This window comes from Loxodonta africana, chromosome 3, assembly GCF_030014295.1.
Source record: "Loxodonta africana isolate mLoxAfr1 chromosome 3, mLoxAfr1.hap2, whole genome shotgun sequence".
Classification (NCBI taxonomy): domain Eukaryota; kingdom Metazoa; phylum Chordata; class Mammalia; order Proboscidea; family Elephantidae; genus Loxodonta; species Loxodonta africana.
In genome coordinates this window covers 1,333,139-1,352,414 of record NC_087344.1, presented here as the reverse complement: position 1 = coordinate 1,352,414, position 19,276 = coordinate 1,333,139, and the positions used below count along the sequence as shown (strand labels likewise).

At 54.0% G+C, this 19,276-nt stretch overlaps 2 protein-coding genes and 1 long non-coding RNA gene across 10 annotated transcripts in view; 2 read left to right on the top strand and 1 right to left on the bottom strand.

The window, feature by feature from the left end:
• The window catches only part of TCF3 (transcription factor 3), a 42,096-nt gene extending 32,232 nt beyond the window's left edge, over positions 1–9,864 (top strand). For 2 of the 8 annotated variants that reach the window (XM_064280117.1, XM_064280113.1), the window contains 4 exons: positions 5,624–5,759; positions 8,598–8,824; positions 9,125–9,268; positions 9,416–9,864. In XM_064280117.1, the coding sequence (XP_064136187.1) occupies positions 5,624–5,759; positions 8,598–8,824; positions 9,125–9,267 (506 nt within the window). In that variant the 3' untranslated portion in view covers position 9,268; positions 9,416–9,864. Of the gene's footprint in view, positions 1–5,623; positions 5,760–5,944; positions 6,181–8,597; positions 8,825–9,124; positions 9,269–9,415 lie in introns of those variants that run through there. The other 6 variants (XM_064280115.1, XM_064280112.1, XM_064280114.1 and 3 more) reach the window with 5 other exon arrangements.
• A 2,079-nt stretch (positions 9,865–11,943) lies between these two features.
• Positions 11,944–16,134, top strand: LOC100666038 (cytochrome b-c1 complex subunit 10). The gene is made up of 3 exons (XM_003422528.4): positions 11,944–12,069; positions 13,495–13,643; positions 15,969–16,134. Exons 1-2 carry the CDS (start codon positions 12,020–12,022, stop codon positions 13,610–13,612), a joined length of 168 nt encoding a protein of 55 aa, XP_003422576.1. The 5' UTR covers positions 11,944–12,019; the 3' UTR covers positions 13,613–13,643; positions 15,969–16,134.
• Positions 15,968–19,200, bottom strand: LOC135230582 (uncharacterized). The gene is made up of 2 exons (XR_010321141.1): positions 18,418–19,200; positions 15,968–16,588 (listed from the first exon to the last, which is right to left on the bottom strand). It is a non-coding gene; the product is annotated as an uncharacterized LOC135230582 (long non-coding RNA).
• Between the last annotated feature and the right edge of the window lie 76 nt (positions 19,201–19,276).

Here is a 19,276-nt window from a genome sequence, read left to right as displayed (position 1 = left end):
CAAGGAACTGAGAGTCACCACTCTGGCCTGAGCGCTTGCTCTCGCCAGGTACAGGGTTACGGCTCAGCCCGTACTTAGTGCCCGTCTTCACAGTAACCTGGGAGTTACAACTGGTCGGCCCTCATTCCCGGTAGAGGAAACTGAGGCATGGCAGGAATGGAGATGGGACACCCCTGCTCTTGTGCAGTTTTGAGGAGTGGTCAGGGAGGTGAAGAGCAGACGTTTGAGTCGACTCTGGGAGGAGGTGAAAGCAGGCAGCGGAAACAGCAGGTGCAAAGGTCCTGAGGCAAGACCCAGCCTGGTATGGTGGGCTGGAGCGGGCGAGCCAAGGGGAGAGAGGAAGGGAGGGGGCAGGTCATGGAGGTGGGAGCCCTGGAGGGTGGTGGGGCAGAGAAGGGACAGGCAGACTTGGTGCTCACGGGCGCCCCCTGCAGATCAAAATCTCATGTGTCTCAAATGATTTGCAGATGGACGAGTCATGGGATGAGGGGAGCAGGGAGCAGAAGGAAGGAGACAAGGATGACCCTGGGGCTTCTGGCCAGGGCAGCCACAGACAGGCAGGTTTGGGATGGTCGCATCTGAGATGCCCTTTAAGGGCAGGCCAGATGCGAGTCTGGTGTTCAGGGCGAGATGTCCTGGAGATGGACGTGCGGGTGCCATCGGCATTTGGAGGGTGGTTTAGAGCTAGGAGCCCAGTCGAGGTCATGGGTGGGTGGGCTGTGAGTGTGGACAGAACAGAACCGCATGTGTCCCAGGGTGGGAGGGGACGTGGGTGAGTGTAGGGACCTGGGGCCAGGGCAGACAGGGGTCCTCAGGATGCCAGGTAGATGTCAGATGCCACCGAGTTGGATGCCACCGAGTTACAGACTGAGACTGAGCCAGCATGGGGTCAGATGACTCTGCGGAAAACCTCAGTGGTGGGTGGGTGGAAGTGTTCTGTCCAGGGGAGGGAGCTGGAAGGGAGCGAGCTCAAGAGGGTTCTTTCAGAGAGAGCGATGGCATTTCGGAAGTGGATGAGAGTGACCCTGAAGAGGGTTAGGGCTGGGATGGAGTTAGGGCTAGGGAGAGGGGTGGGGTTAGGGCTAGAGCTAGGGAAAGAGGTAGATTAGGGTTAGGGAGAGGAGCGGGTTAGGGCTAGGGAGAAGGATGGGATTAGCGCTAGGAGAGGGTTGAGGTTACAGCTACACCTAGATAAAGGGTCGGGGTTAGAGCTATGGCTAGGTTTAGATACGGGGTTAGTGTTCGGACTAGTGTTAGGAATGGTGAGGGTTAGGACTAAGGATAGGGTTAGGCATGGGATTAAGGTTAGGGCTAAATTTAGGGAAATGGCTAATGACAGGCTTAGTGTTAACAGCCAGCGTTATGCAGATGACACAACCTTGCTTGCTGAAAGTGAAGAGGACTTGAAGCACTTACTGATGAAGATCAAAGACCACAGCCTTCAGTATGGAGTGCACCTCAACATAAAGAAAACAAAAATCCTCACAACTTTACCGATAAGTCACATCACAATAAATGAAGATTGAAGTTGTCAAGGATTTCACTTTACTTGGATCCATAATCAACAGCCATGGAAGCAGCAGTCAAGAAATCAAAAGATGCACTGGATTGGGTAAATCTGCTGCAAAGGACCTCTTCAAAGTGTCGGAGAGCAAAGATGTCACCTTGAAGACTAAGGTGCCCCTGACCCAAGCCATGGTATGTTCAATTGCATCATATGCATGTGAAAGCTGGACAATGAATAAGGAAGACCGAAGAAGAATTGATGCCTTTGAATTGTGGTGTTGGCAAAGAATATTGAATATACCGTGGACTGCCAAAAGAACGAACAAATCTGTCTTAGAAGAAGAACAACCAGAATGCTCCTTAGAAGCAAGGATGGTGAGACTGCATCTTACATGCTTTGGACATGTTGTCAGGAGGGATCAGTCCCTGAAGAAGGACATCATGCTTGGCAGAGTACAGGGTCAGCGGAAAAGAGGAAGACTCTCAACGAGGTGGGTTGACACAGTGGCTGCAACAATGAGCTCAAGCATAAAAACGATTGTAAGGATGGCTCGGGACCAGGCAGTGTTTCGTTCTGTTGTGCATGGGGTCGCTAAGAGTCAGAAATGACTCGATGGCACCTAACAACAATGACATTGAGTATACCATGGCCTGTCAAAAGAATGAACAAGTCTGTCTTGGAAGAAGTACAACCAGAATGCTCCTTAACAGCAAGGATGGCGAGACTGCATCTTACTTCGGACACGTCAGGAGTGATCAGTCTCTACAGAAGGACATCATGCTTGGTAAAGTACAGGGCCAGCAAAAAAGAGGAAGACCCTCAATGAGATGGATTGACAAGGTGGCTGCAACAGTGGGCTCAAACATCACGACGATTGTGAGGATGGGACAGGACTGGGCAGTGTTTCATTCTGTTGTACCCAGGGTCACTGTGAGTCAGAACCAACTCGAAGGCACCTAACAACAACAGGGTTAGTGTTAGGACTAAACGTAGGGTTAGGGATAGAGTTGGGGTATAGCGAGTGATAGGGTTAGGGATGGGGTTAGGATTAGGGCGATTGATAGGGTTGCAGTTAGGTTTAGGTTTAGGGCTATTGTTAGGGCTAGTGATACTGTTAGGGAGGGGTTAGGGTTAGGTCTAGGGATGGGATAAGGGCTTGGTTAGTGTTGGCATAAGGTTGCCATAGGTCCTCGAGTGAGACTTGTTGATTTTTGGGGGGATTCAGGATGTAGTTAGGCTTAGTGTCAGTCACGGGGTTAGGGTTAAGGATACTGATAGGGTTTGGGCTGGGGTTAGAGTTAGGTTAATGATGTTAGCTCATTGATGGGGTTAGGTTAGGGATAGGGTTAGATCTAGTTTAGGGTAAGAGTGCCATAGAGACTTGGCAGATAGCTCTTGCTGGTGGTAAGAGGCCGGGAAGTCTCTTTTGAAGCCATTACAGTTGCAGGGCAAGGGGCGTGGTGGCAGGGATGGGCTGTCCACTTGGCCAAGAAGGTCTGCGAAGACTGGGCACAGGGATAGGTACCTACCAGGGTCTGGATTCTGGCTCAGGGTAGGCTGGTCCCAGGAGTGGTCAACACCAGCCCTGTGCCAGATGGGGAGACCAAGGCCTGAGGGGCCTCTTCCCCTCACTTCCCCCCATTCCAACTTTGTGAAGAGACTGTTACACGCAGAAGAGTAATGTCATGTGTGCGACGATACTGGGTGGTGGATGGAGCTTCCTGGGGACCCGCCATGACTCCAAATCAGGGCCAGGGCCTTCAAGCCTGCCTGGGCCCCCATCCATCCCACCCAACACAGTGACTACTGCCCTGGGATTTCTGTATCTAGCTCACTTGCCTGAATCCCTTGACCCCTCTCTCATTTTTTATTATAGTGAAAAATACAGACACAAAAAGACACATAAACCAAACATACACCTCAATGAATTATTTCTAAGTCCAGTACCTTCATAACATCTGCCCAAGTCAAGCCATGCCAGCTGCCCTGGGAGCCCGGTCTGGGACCTGGTGCCCACATCCCAGTCACAGCCCCCACCTCCTCACCTCCCAACTTCCTGGCCTCTAAAACCCACCACCCTTACTCGTAACGTCTAATCTTTGGCTGAAGGGTGAACCTTGGGAATGACTTCAGTACCGAGTTAAAAGGGTGTCCAGGGGCCGTAGTCTCTGTGAGACCAGTAAGTATGGTCTTTTTTTGTGAGTTAGAATTTTGTTCTGTATTTTTCTCCTGCTCTGTCCAGGATCCTCTATTGTGGTCCCTGTCAGAGCAGTCAGTGATGGTAGCCGGGTACCATTTAGTTGTGCTGGACTCAGTCTGGTAGAGGCCGTGGTAGTTGTGGTCCATTAGTCCTTTGGACTAAACTTTCCCTTGTGTCTTTGGTGTTCTTCATTCTCCCTTGCTCCAGACAGGGTAAAACCAGTGGAGTATCTTAGATGGCCGCTCACAGGCTTTTAAGACCCCAGACGCTACTCACCAAAGTAGAATGTAGAACGTGTTATTAGGCGGTAATCTTTCCAGGAGCAGATTGCCAGGTCTTTCTCCCGTGGAGCTGCTGGGTGGGTTTATACCACCAACCTTTCAGTTACAACCTGAGTTTTTAGCCATTGCCTGACCAGGGCTCCTGGTGTGATATTAGGTTGTGGAATTTCTGAGCATGCCCGTGTCTGCCTTTTGAAGATTAATGCCCAGTTGTTTTCCAAAGTGGTTGTACCAGTTGACCCTGGTACAGTGTTTGGAAGTGCCAGGCCTCTCAAATCTGCCTACCTAGAGGTATGAAATGGTAGCACATTGTGGTCCTCAGTGGTGTTTCTCGATTTCTGGATGTGATAAAGTGATTCCCATATGTTTCTGGCCACAGCCCTTTGTCTGTGAAATGCCCATTCAGATTTTTTGCTCATTTCTACACTGTGCTGTTCTCCCATTTCTTACTGATTTGTTGGTGCTCTTTGGATACCATCCCTTCGTTGGTTATATGCATTGCACGTACCTTCTCCTACTCTGTGGCTTATCTTTTTATTTTCTTTGTAAGTCACAGAGACACTTTCCTACAGCTTCTTCTAAGGCTTGTAAAGTCTTGCCTTTTCCGTTCCGGAACTGATGTCTGTGTGGCGTGAGGTATGGATCCAATTCCAGGGATGGCAGTGGTATTATTAATTTTATTGTAAAAAATATATAACAAAACATTTGCCATTTCAGCTAATTTTGTGTATACAACTCAGTGACGTCAATTATGTCCTCCATGTCGTACTACCATCACCACTGTCCGTGTCCAAATTTTGTTCATCACCCTAAACACAAACTGAGGGGTCAGCGGTAGTTCTGTGATAGAACTCTCCTCTCCCGTGCAGGAGACCTGGGCTTGATTCCTGTCCAAAACACCTTACGCGTAGCCACCGCCCGTCTGTTGGTGGAGTCTTGTGTATTGGCTGTGATGCTGAACGGGCTTCAGCAGAGCTTCTAGACTAAGACTAGGAAGAAAGGCCTGGCAATCAGTTTCTGAAAATGAACCAGTGAAAACCCTGTGGGTCATACTGGCTCTAGCTCATTGTTCACAGAGTCACCATGAGTTGAGGGCCAACTCAACGGCAGCTAACAACAAACAAGATGGAAACTCAGCACCCTGTGAGCAGTTGTTGTTGGGTGTCAGCTTGCTTCCGACTCATAGCAACCCCATGTGACAAAGTTAAACTGCCCTGTTGGGTCTCCTAGGCTGTAATCTTTACAGGAGCAGATAGCCAGGTCTTTTATCCCGCGAAACCACTTGGTGGGTTCAGACTGCCAACCTTTGGGTTGGCAGCTGAGTGCTTAATTGTTGCGCCACCTCGGGTCCTTCCTTAAGCATTAAACCAAAAAAAGAAACCAAAACTGTTACCGTCAATTCTGACTCTATAAGACAGTAGGGTTTCCAAGGAGTGGCTGGTGGATTTGAACTGCTGAGGTTTTGGTTAGCAACTAAGTTCTTAACCACTGCATGACCAGGGCTCCTGAATTGGTTTTTTAACAAACGAAAAGCCGGTTGTCCCAGGAGAGTTTATGCCCCTGGCGAGATGGACAGAGGGCTCCGCAAGGGCCCGTATGGAGTGGATTGCTGCCCTGACCCCCGGTCTGTTGTAGGACTCGGGCGGACAGGTGTGGCCTCAGGTGCCGGTGAGATCAAGCGGGAAGAGAAGGAGGACGAGGAGAACGCATCGGTGGCCGACAATTCCGAGGAGGAGAAGAAGGAGCTGAAGCCCCCCCGGACCCGGACCAGGTGCCAGGCCCCCGCGCACGCGGCCCCGCGCCCCAGCACACGCGCACACGGACGCGTGCGGGCGCACATACACACACACACACACACAAACACACACCACCGAGACTGGGAGGTGGCCAGGGGCCCCTCGCCACGCCCCTCCACCTCACGCTGTCCTCTGGCCCCCCCGGCCCCCTCCCCCGTAGCCCAGAGGAGGACGAGGACGACCTTCTCCCCCCCGAGCAGAAGGCCGAGCGGGAGAAGGAGCGTCGCGTGGCCAATAACGCGCGAGAGCGGCTGCGGGTGCGCGACATCAATGAGGCCTTTAAGGAGCTGGGGCGCATGTGCCAGCTGCACCTCAACAGTGAGAAGCCCCAGACCAAACTGCTCATCCTGCACCAGGCGGTGTCGGTCATCCTCAACCTGGAGCAGCAAGTGCGAGGTCAGTGGGGGGCCGCCCGCCGCCCCCCGCCTCCCCAGCACCCCGCTGCCCCCTGCCTCCCCAGCACCCCACCCCCCGCCACCCCCGCCTGCCCAGCACCTCACCACCTGCTGACCCCACCTCCCCTCTGCCCCCACTGCCACCGCCTCCCCACCACCTCCACTGCCCCCCCACCCTTTCTCACCCCTCACTGCCCCCCACACCCCACCTCCCCACTGCCTGCAGCTCCGCGCCTCCCCACCCCCACCACCCCAACTGCCCGCCGCCCCCACCGCTCGCCCTGCTTCCCCTCTGCACATGGGAGGCTGCTCTCTCCCGGTGCCTGGGCCCTTGACCCAGAATGCTTCCCCTAGACCCTGGTGGACCTCCGCTTGCCAGTCCTTCCTTCTCAGGAAGCCCAGAGCCTGGCTCATTCACAGGGGCCTGGAGGCGCCAGTGTATACTCCACGCTCGCCTTGCAGTCAAACAGACGACACGCGGGCGGTCCCCTCCCTCTGACTTAGTTTCCCCCCCTGCATGGAGGGTTAAAACAGTCATCTCCCTACGCACGGGATTTGACGCACAGCACGGGATTTGACGGATATAGAAATAACCCGCCCGCCACCAAACTAACCGCCCACCACCAAACGTGACTTGGCTCCTCCCCTCGCCCTGCTTGGCCTCCCCCCAGCCCCCGTTGGCAGCTGCTTCCTTAATGCCTTCACTCTTGCGTGGCCCGTTAACCCTTTCTCTCCTGCAGCGCTGTGCTTGGACCGGAGCTGGGGCCTTGGCCCCCCACTGCCCCCTCCTCTGCTCTGAGGTTTCGTGTCTCCACGGTGGGGGGTCATGCTGTGTATCCCCCTCCCCCTGCCTCTCTGCTCTCTCTCGCGCTCCCCTCACCCCAGCCCCTCCCTACCTCGCACTTGCTGCCCCCACGAGGCTGTGAGGATCACCTCCACGAGGCTGTGGCCTTGGGCCTCCCCTCCCCCAAAGTCCCCCACTGGGACTTGGGGGATGGAAGGAGTGGGGGATGTGACCGTCTTGGTCTGCACCGGCAGTTTGGTCTGCGCGCTTGTCCAGCGGCTCCGGGGCTGCCGCAGCCGCCTGAGGGACCCGCTCTAGCCTGAGGGCAGGGGGCGGGCAGCGCACAGGGGGTTGGGTCCAGCATAGCTGACCCTTCTCCACGCCCAGCTCAGGCGAGCTTCACCCATGTGGGTTTAAATCAACCTAGTTCAAAGGGTGCTGAGCTTGCAGTCAGCTTCCTTCCGGCCAAGGGGGAAACCGAGGCACAGAGCCACACAGCTGGTAGGGCAAGACCGAGCTTGGGGCTCAGACACCTACGCTGGCTGTGCTGTCCACAGCCTGAGGGGTGGTCTCAGCTCTGCACCCGCCGTGGGCTGGGTGCTCTGGGCTCAGAGCTGCTGCTGGGACTTCAGTGAGAGAGCCAAAACCCTGTAGGAGTCTTAGGCCTGGGGAAGGGTAGGCATTGCCTCATCCTGCCACCCGCTTGGAGGGCAGGTGGCCCCCCAGGTCCTACCCGGGCTGGGGCAGACACATTTCTGGGGATACTGGGGTCTCAGGGCTAGCTGGTTTGCTCCTTATTGTCTGATTTTGAGAGCCCTGGGCCTCCCACCCCAGGAGTCTCCCCAGGCAGGTCAGAAGCTAGGCTCAGCTCCCCTCACTCAGCAAGGGGCTGCTCTACTGGGAAAGGTCGTCCTTGGCTGGGGGGGAAGGGGTGGAGAGAGGGGCACTGGAAACCCTGGCCTGCCTGGCCCCATCCTGGAGCACGTGGCATGAGCCAGGCGCAAGGGAGGGCTAACTCCTCCTTAGGCTCCCCAGTGTGGAATTGAGGCCCACCTCCCTCCCCATCAGATCCTTTGGGAACAACCCATCCTTGGCCCTCCTTGGCGTGGCCGCATAGGCGGGGGCTGCACCACATTCCTGGGAGTGTGTGCTCCTGGGTACATGGCGATGAGCAAACACAAAGACAAGTGCTCATGGTGTGAGCACACACATTCACACGTGTCCCGTCACCATGTGTCCACACTGTATGCCATTAGCACCAACAGTGCACACACAGCAACATCAACAGTGTACATACACCGGCACACACCAGCACCAACAGTGCGCCCACACTGGTACGCACACCAGTACTAGCAGTATACCCACATTGGCATGTACACCAACAGTGTGCCCTGCACTGGTATGCACACCAGCAGCCACAGTGTACCCACACTGGCACACACGCCAGCACCAACAGTGTACCCACACTGGTATGTGCATCAGCACCAACAGTGTCCACACACTGCTACACACACCGGCACCGTGTCCCCGTGCTGGCACACACCAGCGCTATGTCCCCACACTGGCACCCGCGCCGACACTCCGTGTCCCCACCCTGCACGCGCCCCGACTAACAGCCGGTGCTGTGCACCCAGCAGTGTGGAGGAGGTGCTGTCCCTGGAGGAGAAAGACCTGAGGGACCGGGAGAGGCGCATGGCCAATAACGCGCGGGAGCGGGTGCGCGTGCGGGACATTAACGAGGCCTTCCGGGAGCTGGGCCGCATGTGCCAGCTGCACCTCAAGTCGGACAAGGCGCAGACCAAGCTGCTGATCCTGCAGCAGGCCGTGCAGGTCATCCTGGGCCTGGAGCAGCAGGTGCGAGGTACGCTTCCGGCCCCGCCCGCCGTGTCTGCCACCGCGGGGCACCCCCCAGGCATGCGCTCGGACGGACGCTCAGCGCTGCTCTGTCTTCTCTCGCTCGTGCAGGCCCCGGATGCTCCCTGTTTTTCTTCATCCCCCCCAGCCCCTTACACCCTGCTAACCCCCAACCTTCTCAAGGAGGCGACATGGTGGCGGCGAGCTGTATGGGAGCCCCCACCCTCCCCGACACCCCCTCCCAGTGCCACCCTGGACTCCCCCTCATGGGGACTCTCTCCCACCATGCTTTCCTTCTCCTCCCCAGAACGTAACCTGAACCCCAAAGCAGCCTGCTTGAAACGCCGAGAGGAAGAGAAGGTGTCCGGCGTGGTTGGGGACCCCCAGATGGTGCTGTCGGCTGCCCACCCGGGCCTGGGTGAAGCCCACAACCCCACTGGGCACATGTGAGGTACGCCTGGGTCGCTGTCCACGGAATGGGCTGTGTGGTCCCTCCCGCACGCACACCTGTCCTTGGCACCGGCTTACCAGGTCCGGAGTGATGGGTCTGCACGGTGACCCCTGGTCCACGACCTTCACCAGCCTCCCCCACCCCCAGGTCCAGGCCACGATGCTCCGCGAGGCCCGATGACCCTGAACACACATCTCATCCCCCAGCCCCTCACCCGGGGCCGAAAAGGAGCATTTTTTGGGGGGTGGAGGGGAATGAAATGGAAAAGTGCGCTAGAAAATACACACTCTGAGAAGAAGAAGAAAAAAATGCCTTAAGTATCCCACACGGAGAGTTGAAACATATCACGTCCTGGAGGGGAGACGCGGTGCGAACCTGGCTTGTTCTCCAAGAGCCACCAGCAAATTGTGCCTAAGCCTAATATTTTTTTTAAGGAAAATAAAAAAAGAATGTTAGTTATGAGATTTTTTTTTTTTTTAAACGTAGAAGAAAAGTAGCGAGGATGTTGCCTTTGGTCTCTTTTAAAAAATTTTTTTTTTTGCATATGTTTTGTAAGCAACAAATGTTTTTGTATAAAAGTCTCGTGTCTCTTGCTATTTCTGCTGCTGTTTCTAGAGCCAGATGATTAAACGTTCAATACAAATGCCCCGCCATAAACCTGAGCCCCCTCCCCGCCCTGCCTCCACGCGGGGAGACGCTGGACGCGGAACAGGGCTGGGCGGCCGTTTGGGCTCCTGCTTTGTTTCGGAGGCGTCGGGGGCTTGCTTGGTGTGCTTGGGTGTCAAGGGGCGGACAGGGCGCTTCCCGTGGGTGTGGGCGGCCACCATCCTCGGAAGAAGCCTCCAGAGATGGCCTTGGAAGCTGCTTTGCTTAGGCTTCAGAGACTCACTTGCTCCCCTCTAGCCGGCCTGCTCACCGTGATGTCTCTCCATCCACAGACCCCCTCCCCCGCCCCCAGTCCAGCCTAGAACCCCATCAGTGCCCCCCCTTGGAGCTCACAGAACTTTCTAGAACTTGAGATCTTGTGCGTACTGACGCTTCCTGGCACGGGGTCCGGGCATGTCCCCAGACACCCATCCTTTGTCCCTTTGACCCCAGATGTTGCCCCCTCTGTGTGTCCCTGTAGGGCTCATGTCCATGCTGGGCAGATGGGCACTGCCTTCCCCACCCTGAGGGGGGTAGCCATAGGCCCAGGGCTCCACGCTGCCCCCATCACCTGGTCCAGGTGCAGCCAGAGGTGGGGATGTGAGACCTGAGCCTCTCGGCGGCGCCTACTAGCCTGCCTGACCCCATTAACCAAAACTAAAACCCTTGCCCATCAAGTCAGTTCTGACGCATGGGGACCCCATGTGTTACATAGCAGAACTGAGCTCCGTAGGGTTTTCTTGGATATAACATTTATGGAGGAGTCCTTGTGGGGCACAAACTGTTGAAGCTGTCTTGTCCAAACACTCCCAGAGGTCCCTCGGAAGAAAGGCCAGGCACTCTGCTTCCGAAAGGTCACAGCCTTGAAGACCCTGCAGGGCAGTTCTACTGTGACATACACATCGCCTTGGGTTGGAATTGACTCAATGGCAACTACCAACAATGGCCATGGCAGGTGAGTGCCAGGCCTTTCTTACTGTGGCACTGCTGGGTAGATTTAAACCATAAACCTTGAGGTTAGTAGCTGATTGCACACCGTTTCTGCTACCCAGGAACCCTGGCCCTGTTAACACCCACCTGGAAAACCAAGGGCCTGGGCCACCCTCGGAGCCCTGGTGGTGCAGTGGTTAAGAGCTTGGCTGCTGACCAAAAGGTCAGCAGTTCAAATCCACCAACCACTCCCTGGAAATTCTATGGGGCAGCTCTACTCTTGTCATGGAGTTGCTACGATTCCGATTCTGTGGCACCCACGGACAACAGAAAACTTCCACGATGTGGTCAGACGCACTTCTCACGTGATTTCTCTAGAGCTGTATTGGCAACTCCTGCCTATTTTTCTTCCAGATTTTTGAAATCTCCCCAGCCCCAAATATCCTCGAGGTTTTTGTTGGCATTAACGTAATTTCACATATGGTATAAGGAGCATGGACGCGATTACTGCGTTGATCAGTGTGACAGGAATCAAGCAGGCCCCTTGCTGCCCAAGTCCTGGAGTGATTTAGGGCGGTGGTACAGCCCTGCCGAGCACCAGCCCTGCGCTCAGTGTCCCCTTCACTGAGCTCGTCCCCGTCCATCACAGTCAATTTTCACAACAACCTAGTGAGCAGTGGTGCAACCTGCCCAAGGCCGCACAGCGAATCGCTGGCAACTCCTGACTCTTCGGAAAGAGAAAAAAAAAGCCATTGCCGTCGAGTCGATTCCGACTCAGCGACTTTTCAAAAGGGGTTCAAATCCCAGCCCTTCCCCGCTGTGGCTTGGGGTAAGTCCCGCCCCCTTCTGGCCTCCGTTGCCGCAATCGTAAAGTAAGCGTAATAACGTCCTGACGAATAGTGGTTCCACAAAGTCACCGGTCAAACGGTCTAAGTGGTACCGACCAGGGCGCAACCCGGGGTCCGCTCTGACCGCCCGAGCGGGGAGGCAGGTCACGTGACTGGGAGGTCCCGCCCACGTCCACTACAGCTGATCCCACCCGGAAGTGGCCGCCAATGTCTTCCGGGTCTGCGCGCGCAGCGGACCCCGGGCGGGGCGGAGCCTTCCCGCGCGCCTGCGCACTGCGTCCAGGCCGTCCGGACCAGGGTGACCCTGAGTGGCGACGAGTGCGTCGCGATGCTGAGCAGGTTCCTGGGGCCGCGCTACTGGCAGCTGGCGAGGAACTGGTGAGGGGCAGCCCCGCGAGTCCCACCCCTCACTCCCGCCCCCGGGACCCGCGTTCCCCTGCGATGGGAAAACTGAGGCCCAGAACTGCTGTGTGGCGGGTCCGAGGCCAACCATCGAACCTCCGCCCTCCCGCCCGCCGCGACCAGGTGCGGAGCAGCCCCTCGGGGCCTCAGTTTCCCCATCTCTACCTGGGGGTCGCCGTGGGCGCCCACCGAGTCCCTGGGCCACTCCATGTTCCGACACCCTCAGCCCAGACGTTTCGGCCTCCAAACCAAACCTGGACGTTTCTGGCCTTTTTATTGGTTTTGATGATTTCTAACAAGGAGCGTGTCCCTGGTGATCCCACGTGGTAGGCGGGGTGGGATTGGGGTGACCTCCCCCCATGACTCCACATGAGAGCCAGGACTAGGGTGACCCCGCGTGGCAGCCGGGATTGGGGCGCCCTTAGCAGGGGTTTGGCTGATGTCCATCGGGGCGGGGGCGGGGGGTGCCTAAGCCAGGACACATTTCCTGGCCCCAGATAGAGACAGAGAAGTTAGGGCTGGGGTTGTCTCTGGACAGCAGACCTGTCACGCCCTTTGAGATACGGACCCCGATGGTAGCATTTTGCAGCTGACGCCATCCCGGGGCAGGTGAAGCAGCCTCTCACCTGTGAGGTGGGCCTCCCAGGCGCCATCGGACCATTCCTGTGTGCCAGCCCTTCACGCGTGCTTTTATTGCCCCTACAAGCATTGGGTGCCAGGCCCTGTGTTGCATGCTGGGGACACAGTAATGAACAAGACACAAGACCCTGGCCGCCGCCTCACATCCTAGCGGAGGAGGGCAACCCACAAGCCAGCAGTGAGATCTATGTATCAGACAGACAGGAGGTAGTTGGGAGGGGGGAGGGCCCACACACCTCTGTCCCTGCTCACAGCCGGGGACCCTGCAGGCCATCCCCCTCCCCAGGCCTGGTATCTTCTCTTGAGAAATGGAAGAAGAGATTGTCATCAGAGTGGTTTGAAAATGTGCACGATACGACACACTCGGGAACTGTCCATGCCATCATAAGCCCCCAGGGTCCCAAAGCAGGGTGACCAGGATGGTGGGTGAAGCAGAGGCTGGTCACCAAGCACATTTACCTGAGAGGGAAGGGTCCCCTGCTGACCTAATAACCCCCAGAGCTGTCAAGGGTAACCTGTGACTGGCTGGGTGGGGAGCCTGTGGACTCAGGATGTTGCTGGTGAGGTGGTGTGGAGCAGATGCCAGCAGGCTGATGGTGTGAGTGGGACACGTACCAGTTTTGAATTCCAGTGTTGTCTGCCTCGCACCCAGCCTGCAGGGTTGGAGAACTGGGCGGGGCAGGCACCCAGATGTGGGGGCCTGGAAAGGCTTCTTGGAGGACTCATCCCAAATAGGGTCTGATGCCAGCTCTTCTCTTGCAGGCTACCCACGGTGGGCATGTGGAGTGCTGTGGGTTCCGTGGGTCTGGTGTGGGCCACTGACTGGCGGCTGATCCTGGACTGGGTGCCCTACATCAATGGCAAATTTAAGAAGGATTGATGAAGCCGCCCTCCCTCCGCAGTTTCCTTTGGTAAGTTACCTCCACCACGTGAAATTGCTGGGTCCAATGGGTGTTGGTGAGTGATACGTGGGACTCCCAGTGGTAGAGGTGTGGTTTCCCCAAAACAGGGTTCTTGGCACTTTAAGAGCTGGGGGGCAGGGGACGGGAGTGCTCCACCTTGGAGCTGAATTCTGGGATGGGCTTTGCAGGCACCTCTCACCCCCGTTGCCACTGAGCCGCCCCTCTGCTGCCTTGGTCAGTGGGGTCAGCAAGTGGGTATTGCCTCTTGGTGCTGTTGCTGTGGCTCCTGTGCATCCATGGAGGCTGATCGCGCACCCTGTCCTCTGCCTCCAGCCCTGGACGGAATGGAGAGTGGCCATTTTACAGATGAGGAAGGTTGAGGCTGAGCCCTGGCATGGGCTGCTGTGAGCAATAAGACCTTAGCCTGATTTTCTTCTGTGTGTGAAAATAATACACAGCAGAATACAAACCCATTCATCAGTTTCTGTGTGTACAATAACCAGGCCTTTGAACCAGTTCATTCAGGTTTGAATCTGTGCTGAGAATTTGCTTTTCCACCCCATATATACTGAATCAGAATCTATAGTTTAACAAGACCACCAGGTGATTCTTATGTATAATAAATTCTTCTTAAAATTGGTCCCTAACCAGCAGCATTAGCGTCACCTGGGAACTTGTTAGAAATGCACACTCTCAGCATGGTTTCAAAACCCTGTCAGTGACATTGGTTACATTCTTCACTGGCTTTCTCTACCCGAATTGTTTCACCACCGTTGACGTAGACTCACTAAGCTTCTCATCTGTGCTTTAGAGTTACTGTTGAGAGTTTGAACTTATATAGCTAATCCTTTAAGAGAGCACAATGCTCATGGTGAGCCCACCAAAAAAAAAAAAAAAAAAAACTGTCGTACTCTTTGTTAATTTAGCTAAAGTGTTGTTTAGTTTAAAAAAGACTTCAGGGAACAATTTTGGTTGATCGTTCGAAGATTTTCTTAGGGTGATAAATTTAGGAGTCTCTCCAGTCTCAATAGATTCAGTTAAGTCTGAATTTTGTAAGAATTTGAAATTCTTTTCCACATTTTTTTCCCTTTTGATCAGGATTCAGCTATTGATTGATTGAAACGTGCCAGGCGCCACCTGGTTCTTCTGGTCTCGTGGCAATGGAGGCAGTTGTTATGGGAGCAGGTGGGCGCCATCCAGTTTTTCCGGTCTCATGGCTATGGTGGCAGTAGTTATGGGAGCAGGTAGACCTACAGTTCAGCTCCTTCTCCAGTTCTCGTGGCTATGGAGGCAGTAGTTATGGGAGCAGGTGGGGCCCATCCAGTTCTTCTGGTCTCGTGGCTATGGAGGCAGTAGTTATGGGAGCAGGTAGACCTACAGTTCAGCTCCTTCTCCAGTTCTCGTGGCTATGGAGGCAGTAGTTATGGGAGCAGGCGGGGCCCATCCAGTTTTTCTGGTCTCGTGGCTATGGAGGCAGTAGTTATGGGAGCAGGTGGGCGCCACCCAGTTCTTCTGGTCTCGTGGCTATGGAGGCAGTAGTTATGGGAGCAGGTAGACCTACACTTCAGCTCCTTCTCCAGTTCTCATGGCTATGGAGGCAGTAGTTATGGGAGCAGGTGGGCGCCACCCAGTTCTTCTGGTCTCGTGGCTATGGAGGCAGTAGTTATGGGAGCAGGTGGGGGCCATCCAGTTCTTCTGGTCTTGTGGCTATGGAGGCAAGAGTTATGGGAGCAGGTGGGCGCCACCCAGTTCTTCTGGTCTCGTGGCTATGGAGGCAGTAGTTTTGGGAGCAGGTAGACCTACAGTTCAACTCCTTCTCCAGTTCTCGTGGCTATGGAGGCAGTAGTTATGGGAGCAGGTGGGCGCCACCCAGTTCTTCTGGTCTCATGGCTATGGAGGCAGTAGTTATAGGAGCAGGTAGACCTACGGTTCAGCTCCTTCTCCAGTTCTTCTCGTCTCTTCATCTGGACTAATTGATTTGTCAAAGGCGCTGGTTGCTCTTCTAAGCACTTTGCCTATATCAGCTCATTGGCCTACATTTCAGGCTTGTGCGGGCAGGACTCTCCCATCCCCATTTTAAAGATGGGGTCTGAGGCCCAAGGCTACACGGCTCCCGAGTGGCCGGCTTAGGTTTGAACCTGAGCCGTCTGGCTCCATGTCTGCGTTCCTCCTCCCCACCCTGTGCCTCCTTTCCTGTAAGAACTGTGAGCCTGGAGCCTTAATGCCATTTTACTGTGATGGGTGGAGTCCCCAAGCCACTCTGCACCCCAGCTGCACAGCCAGCTTCCTGTGGAAGGGACGTTTCCACTCACCTGGTCTTGTTCCTTCTCCCAGGTATCTGGTGGTACCGGTTTCTCCCATCTCAGTGCTTGCTGCAGCTGGAACGGCCAAAGCCCTCAGGATGGACATCGAGGAAACCCATGATGTGACTTAAAAACTTTTTGTTTCTGAAAACAGCTTTGATATATTAATGCACGTAGCATTAAACCACACTCTGAAACCTGCGCTCCACCTGAGTGTTGATCATGCTAGTGACTATGAGTTGGGTGTCCTTTCAGCTCCAAAATTTTGTGAATCTAGGAGAGTTTCTCAATGACTCGTAGACATTTTTTAATTATTTATAACATATTTTCATTTATCTATTGCTGCGTTAACAACTTATCCCACTACTTACTGGCTTACAACAACAAAATTTATCATTTCACAGTTTCAATGGGTCAGGAATCCGGCAGTGGCTGAGCTGGATGGTTTTGGCTCAGGGTCTCCAGTGAGGTTGCATTCAAGACGGCAGCCAGGGCAGTAGGATCTGAAGGCTTGACTGGAGCTGGAGAAGCTGTTTCCAAGGTGGTTTCCTCACATAGCTGTTGGTTGGAGGCCTCAGTTCTTCGCTGTGCGGACTGTCCCGTAGAGCTGCGAGAGTCTCCTCATAACATGGCGGCTGGCTTCCCCCAGATCTAGTGACCCGAGAGAGCAAGGTGGAAGCTTCAGTACCTTTTATGATCTGTCCTTAGAAGTCACACACCATCATTTCCTCCATATTCTATTCATTAAAAACAAGTCACTAAGTCCAGCCCCCTCTCAAAGGGAAGTGAATTAGGCTCCGCATTTTGAAGGGAGGAGTGTCAAAGGATTGTACGTTTTTTAAACACTCACATGAAACGAACAGGTGAAATGGGTGCTCCTGCCCAGTTCTCTCCAACTCTTGCCAAGTTTTTGAAAATTCTTTTAGAGACATTCTATGCATAATTAAGCATATTTATGAAAATTAACCAAAAAAAAAAAAAAAATCTATTGTCGTCCAGTCGAGTCCAACTCATAGCGACCCTATAGGACAGAGTAGAACTGCCCCATAGTTTCCAAGGAGCGCCTGGTGGATTCAAACTGCTGACCTTTTGGTTTGCAGCGGTAGCACTTAACCACTATGCTACCAGGGTTTCCAAAGACGTGTATTTTTTAACACAGATGGTGGCATTCGCTACATCACACTATGGTATACATCCCTTTTCCACTTAAGGCTGGTTTCTGGGGGTCACTGCACTGCGGTAAATACAGAGCTTCCTTATTTTGTAGATGGCTGCCTGGTATTCTGACCTGGGGCCAGACCAGCATTTATTAACTAGTCTGCTACTGAAAGAGACTTGGTTCCTGTCGTTTGCTATGACACTGATAACGTTGTAGTTAAATTATTTAACATGTAGACATGAGTGGAAACCCTGCTGGCGTTAGCAGTTAAGAGCTCAGCTGCTGACCAAAAGGTCGGCAGCTGGAATCCACCGGGTACCCTTTGGAAACCCTGTGGGGCAGTTCTGCTTTGTCCTATGGGTCGCTGTGAGTCGGAATCAACTTGACGACAATAGGTTATCTTTGGTTTTATATATACGAATATATGTTGGATAAATATGGATGAGTGGAATTGTGAAATAAAGGAATTTCTTGGAAATTTTTTAAAGAAAAGTTTCTAATACACAGCAGTTGACAGTACTGCAGTCCCCCCGTGGACACGTCTCCCAGCTTTATGCTGTTAGCATTTGCCATTTTTTCTTCTGCCACACCCATGTCACCAACGCAGTGCCGAACCATGTCAGGGTCTGAAGCAAGAGGAGAAATGACCCCTGTGCACATATATGAAAGCCAGAAAAGGACAATTAGAATAAATTCACTTTTTGGTACAAAGAGAATATTCAAACCTAAAATAATGCGAGTTTTAATATACCTACTTTTCAATGTTTCAGTACTTTTTCAACGACTTTAATGTTCTCGGGGAAAAAGTTAGCCATTGAAAAAGAAAGTGCCTAAAAACACTTACACGAGGCACACAGTCTCCTTTGACCCTGGGCACCCGTGTGGCGCTGCTTGGCATGGCAGTTACTGACCCTGTTTTGATTTAAAACGTGGACATTTTGTTCATCTTGAGATTTTTTGCATTCTTTTGGTTTTTTTCAAATATTCATCTGGATTTGAGTTTGCCTCACCTTCCTCACCCTAGTCCTAGCCCTACTGACTGCTGGGTGTTTTAAAGCAAACCCTCAACATCGTTTCATTCTGAAGTACTTCAGCACATGTCTGGGGAACAAGATTTTTTTTAACTGGTGAAAACATACATACCAACTTCTGCCACACAACTTCCACATTTACAACTGCACGACACTGGTTACACTTTCGTGTTGTGCCGCGATTACCACTATCCTCACCCAAAACGTTGCACCACCATTAACAGAGACTCAGTGCTGCTCCCAACCAAAGCCCCCCTTCTCTCCCTGCCAGCCTGGAAACCACTAATCACCTTTGCTAGGTGCCTGGCATCCGACCCAACCCACAGCGACCCTTTGTACAGCAGAAGGAAACGCTGCCTGGCCCTGTGCCAGCTGCCTGGCCCTGTGCCAGCCTCACGAGCCTTGGGCCGGAGCCCATCCTTGCAGCTGCTGGTTCAGTGCACCTCGTTGGACCAGAAATCATCTTCGGTTTCTGTGTTGTTGTCCCCAGGTGCCGTGCAGTTGGTTCCGACTCAGAGCGACCCTGTAGGTACAACAGAACGGAACACTGCCTGGTTCTGCACCCTCCTCACAGTCGTTATGCTTGAGCCCACCGATGTAGCCACGGTGTCAACCCATCTCCTGGAGGGTCTTCCTCTTTTCTGCGGACCCTGTACTTTACCAAGCATGGTTTCCATACATTTCCTTATTTCATATTGGGAGCTTACAGTTATCTGTTCTTTTGTAACTCATTTTACTCAGCATGTTTTCAAGGTTTATCCGTGAGAAACAAGATTTTTCAGATAACCACGATGCCATTCTCCCACCAAACAAAACTAATAATAATTCCCTAATACCCACTCGCTATTCAAATTTCTCCAGCTGTCCGAGCACCGGTCCACGCTTGGCTTCTTCAAATCCATCCAGCTGGGGCTTTTCAGAGTCTTAAACTAGAGTTGAGGCCTCTAGAGTCTCTCTTCCTCCTCTGTGCCCCGTGCTACGGACTTGCCGAAGAAGCGGGGCCACGGCGTGCAGCGTCTCCCGCGCCCTGCGTCTGCCAGCGGCTCCGCCGCCTTGTCACTCAAGGCGTCCGGTTACCGCGGCCGCGGCACGTGAAGGCGCCCCGAGACGGCCGAGGGCGCAGGCGCGGGCGGGCGAGAGGCGGGGCGC

Bases quoted from the DNA above. Each gene is read 5' to 3' on its own strand.
- LOC100666038 (XM_003422528.4), top strand. From the start codon at position 12,020: ATGCTGAGCAGGTTCCTGGGGCCGCGCTACTGGCAGCTGGCGAGGAAC. The intron at 12,070-13,494 runs GTGAGGGGCAGC...CTTCTCTTGCAG, and splicing joins TGGCAGCTGGCGAGGAACTG to GCTACCCACGGTGGGCATGT.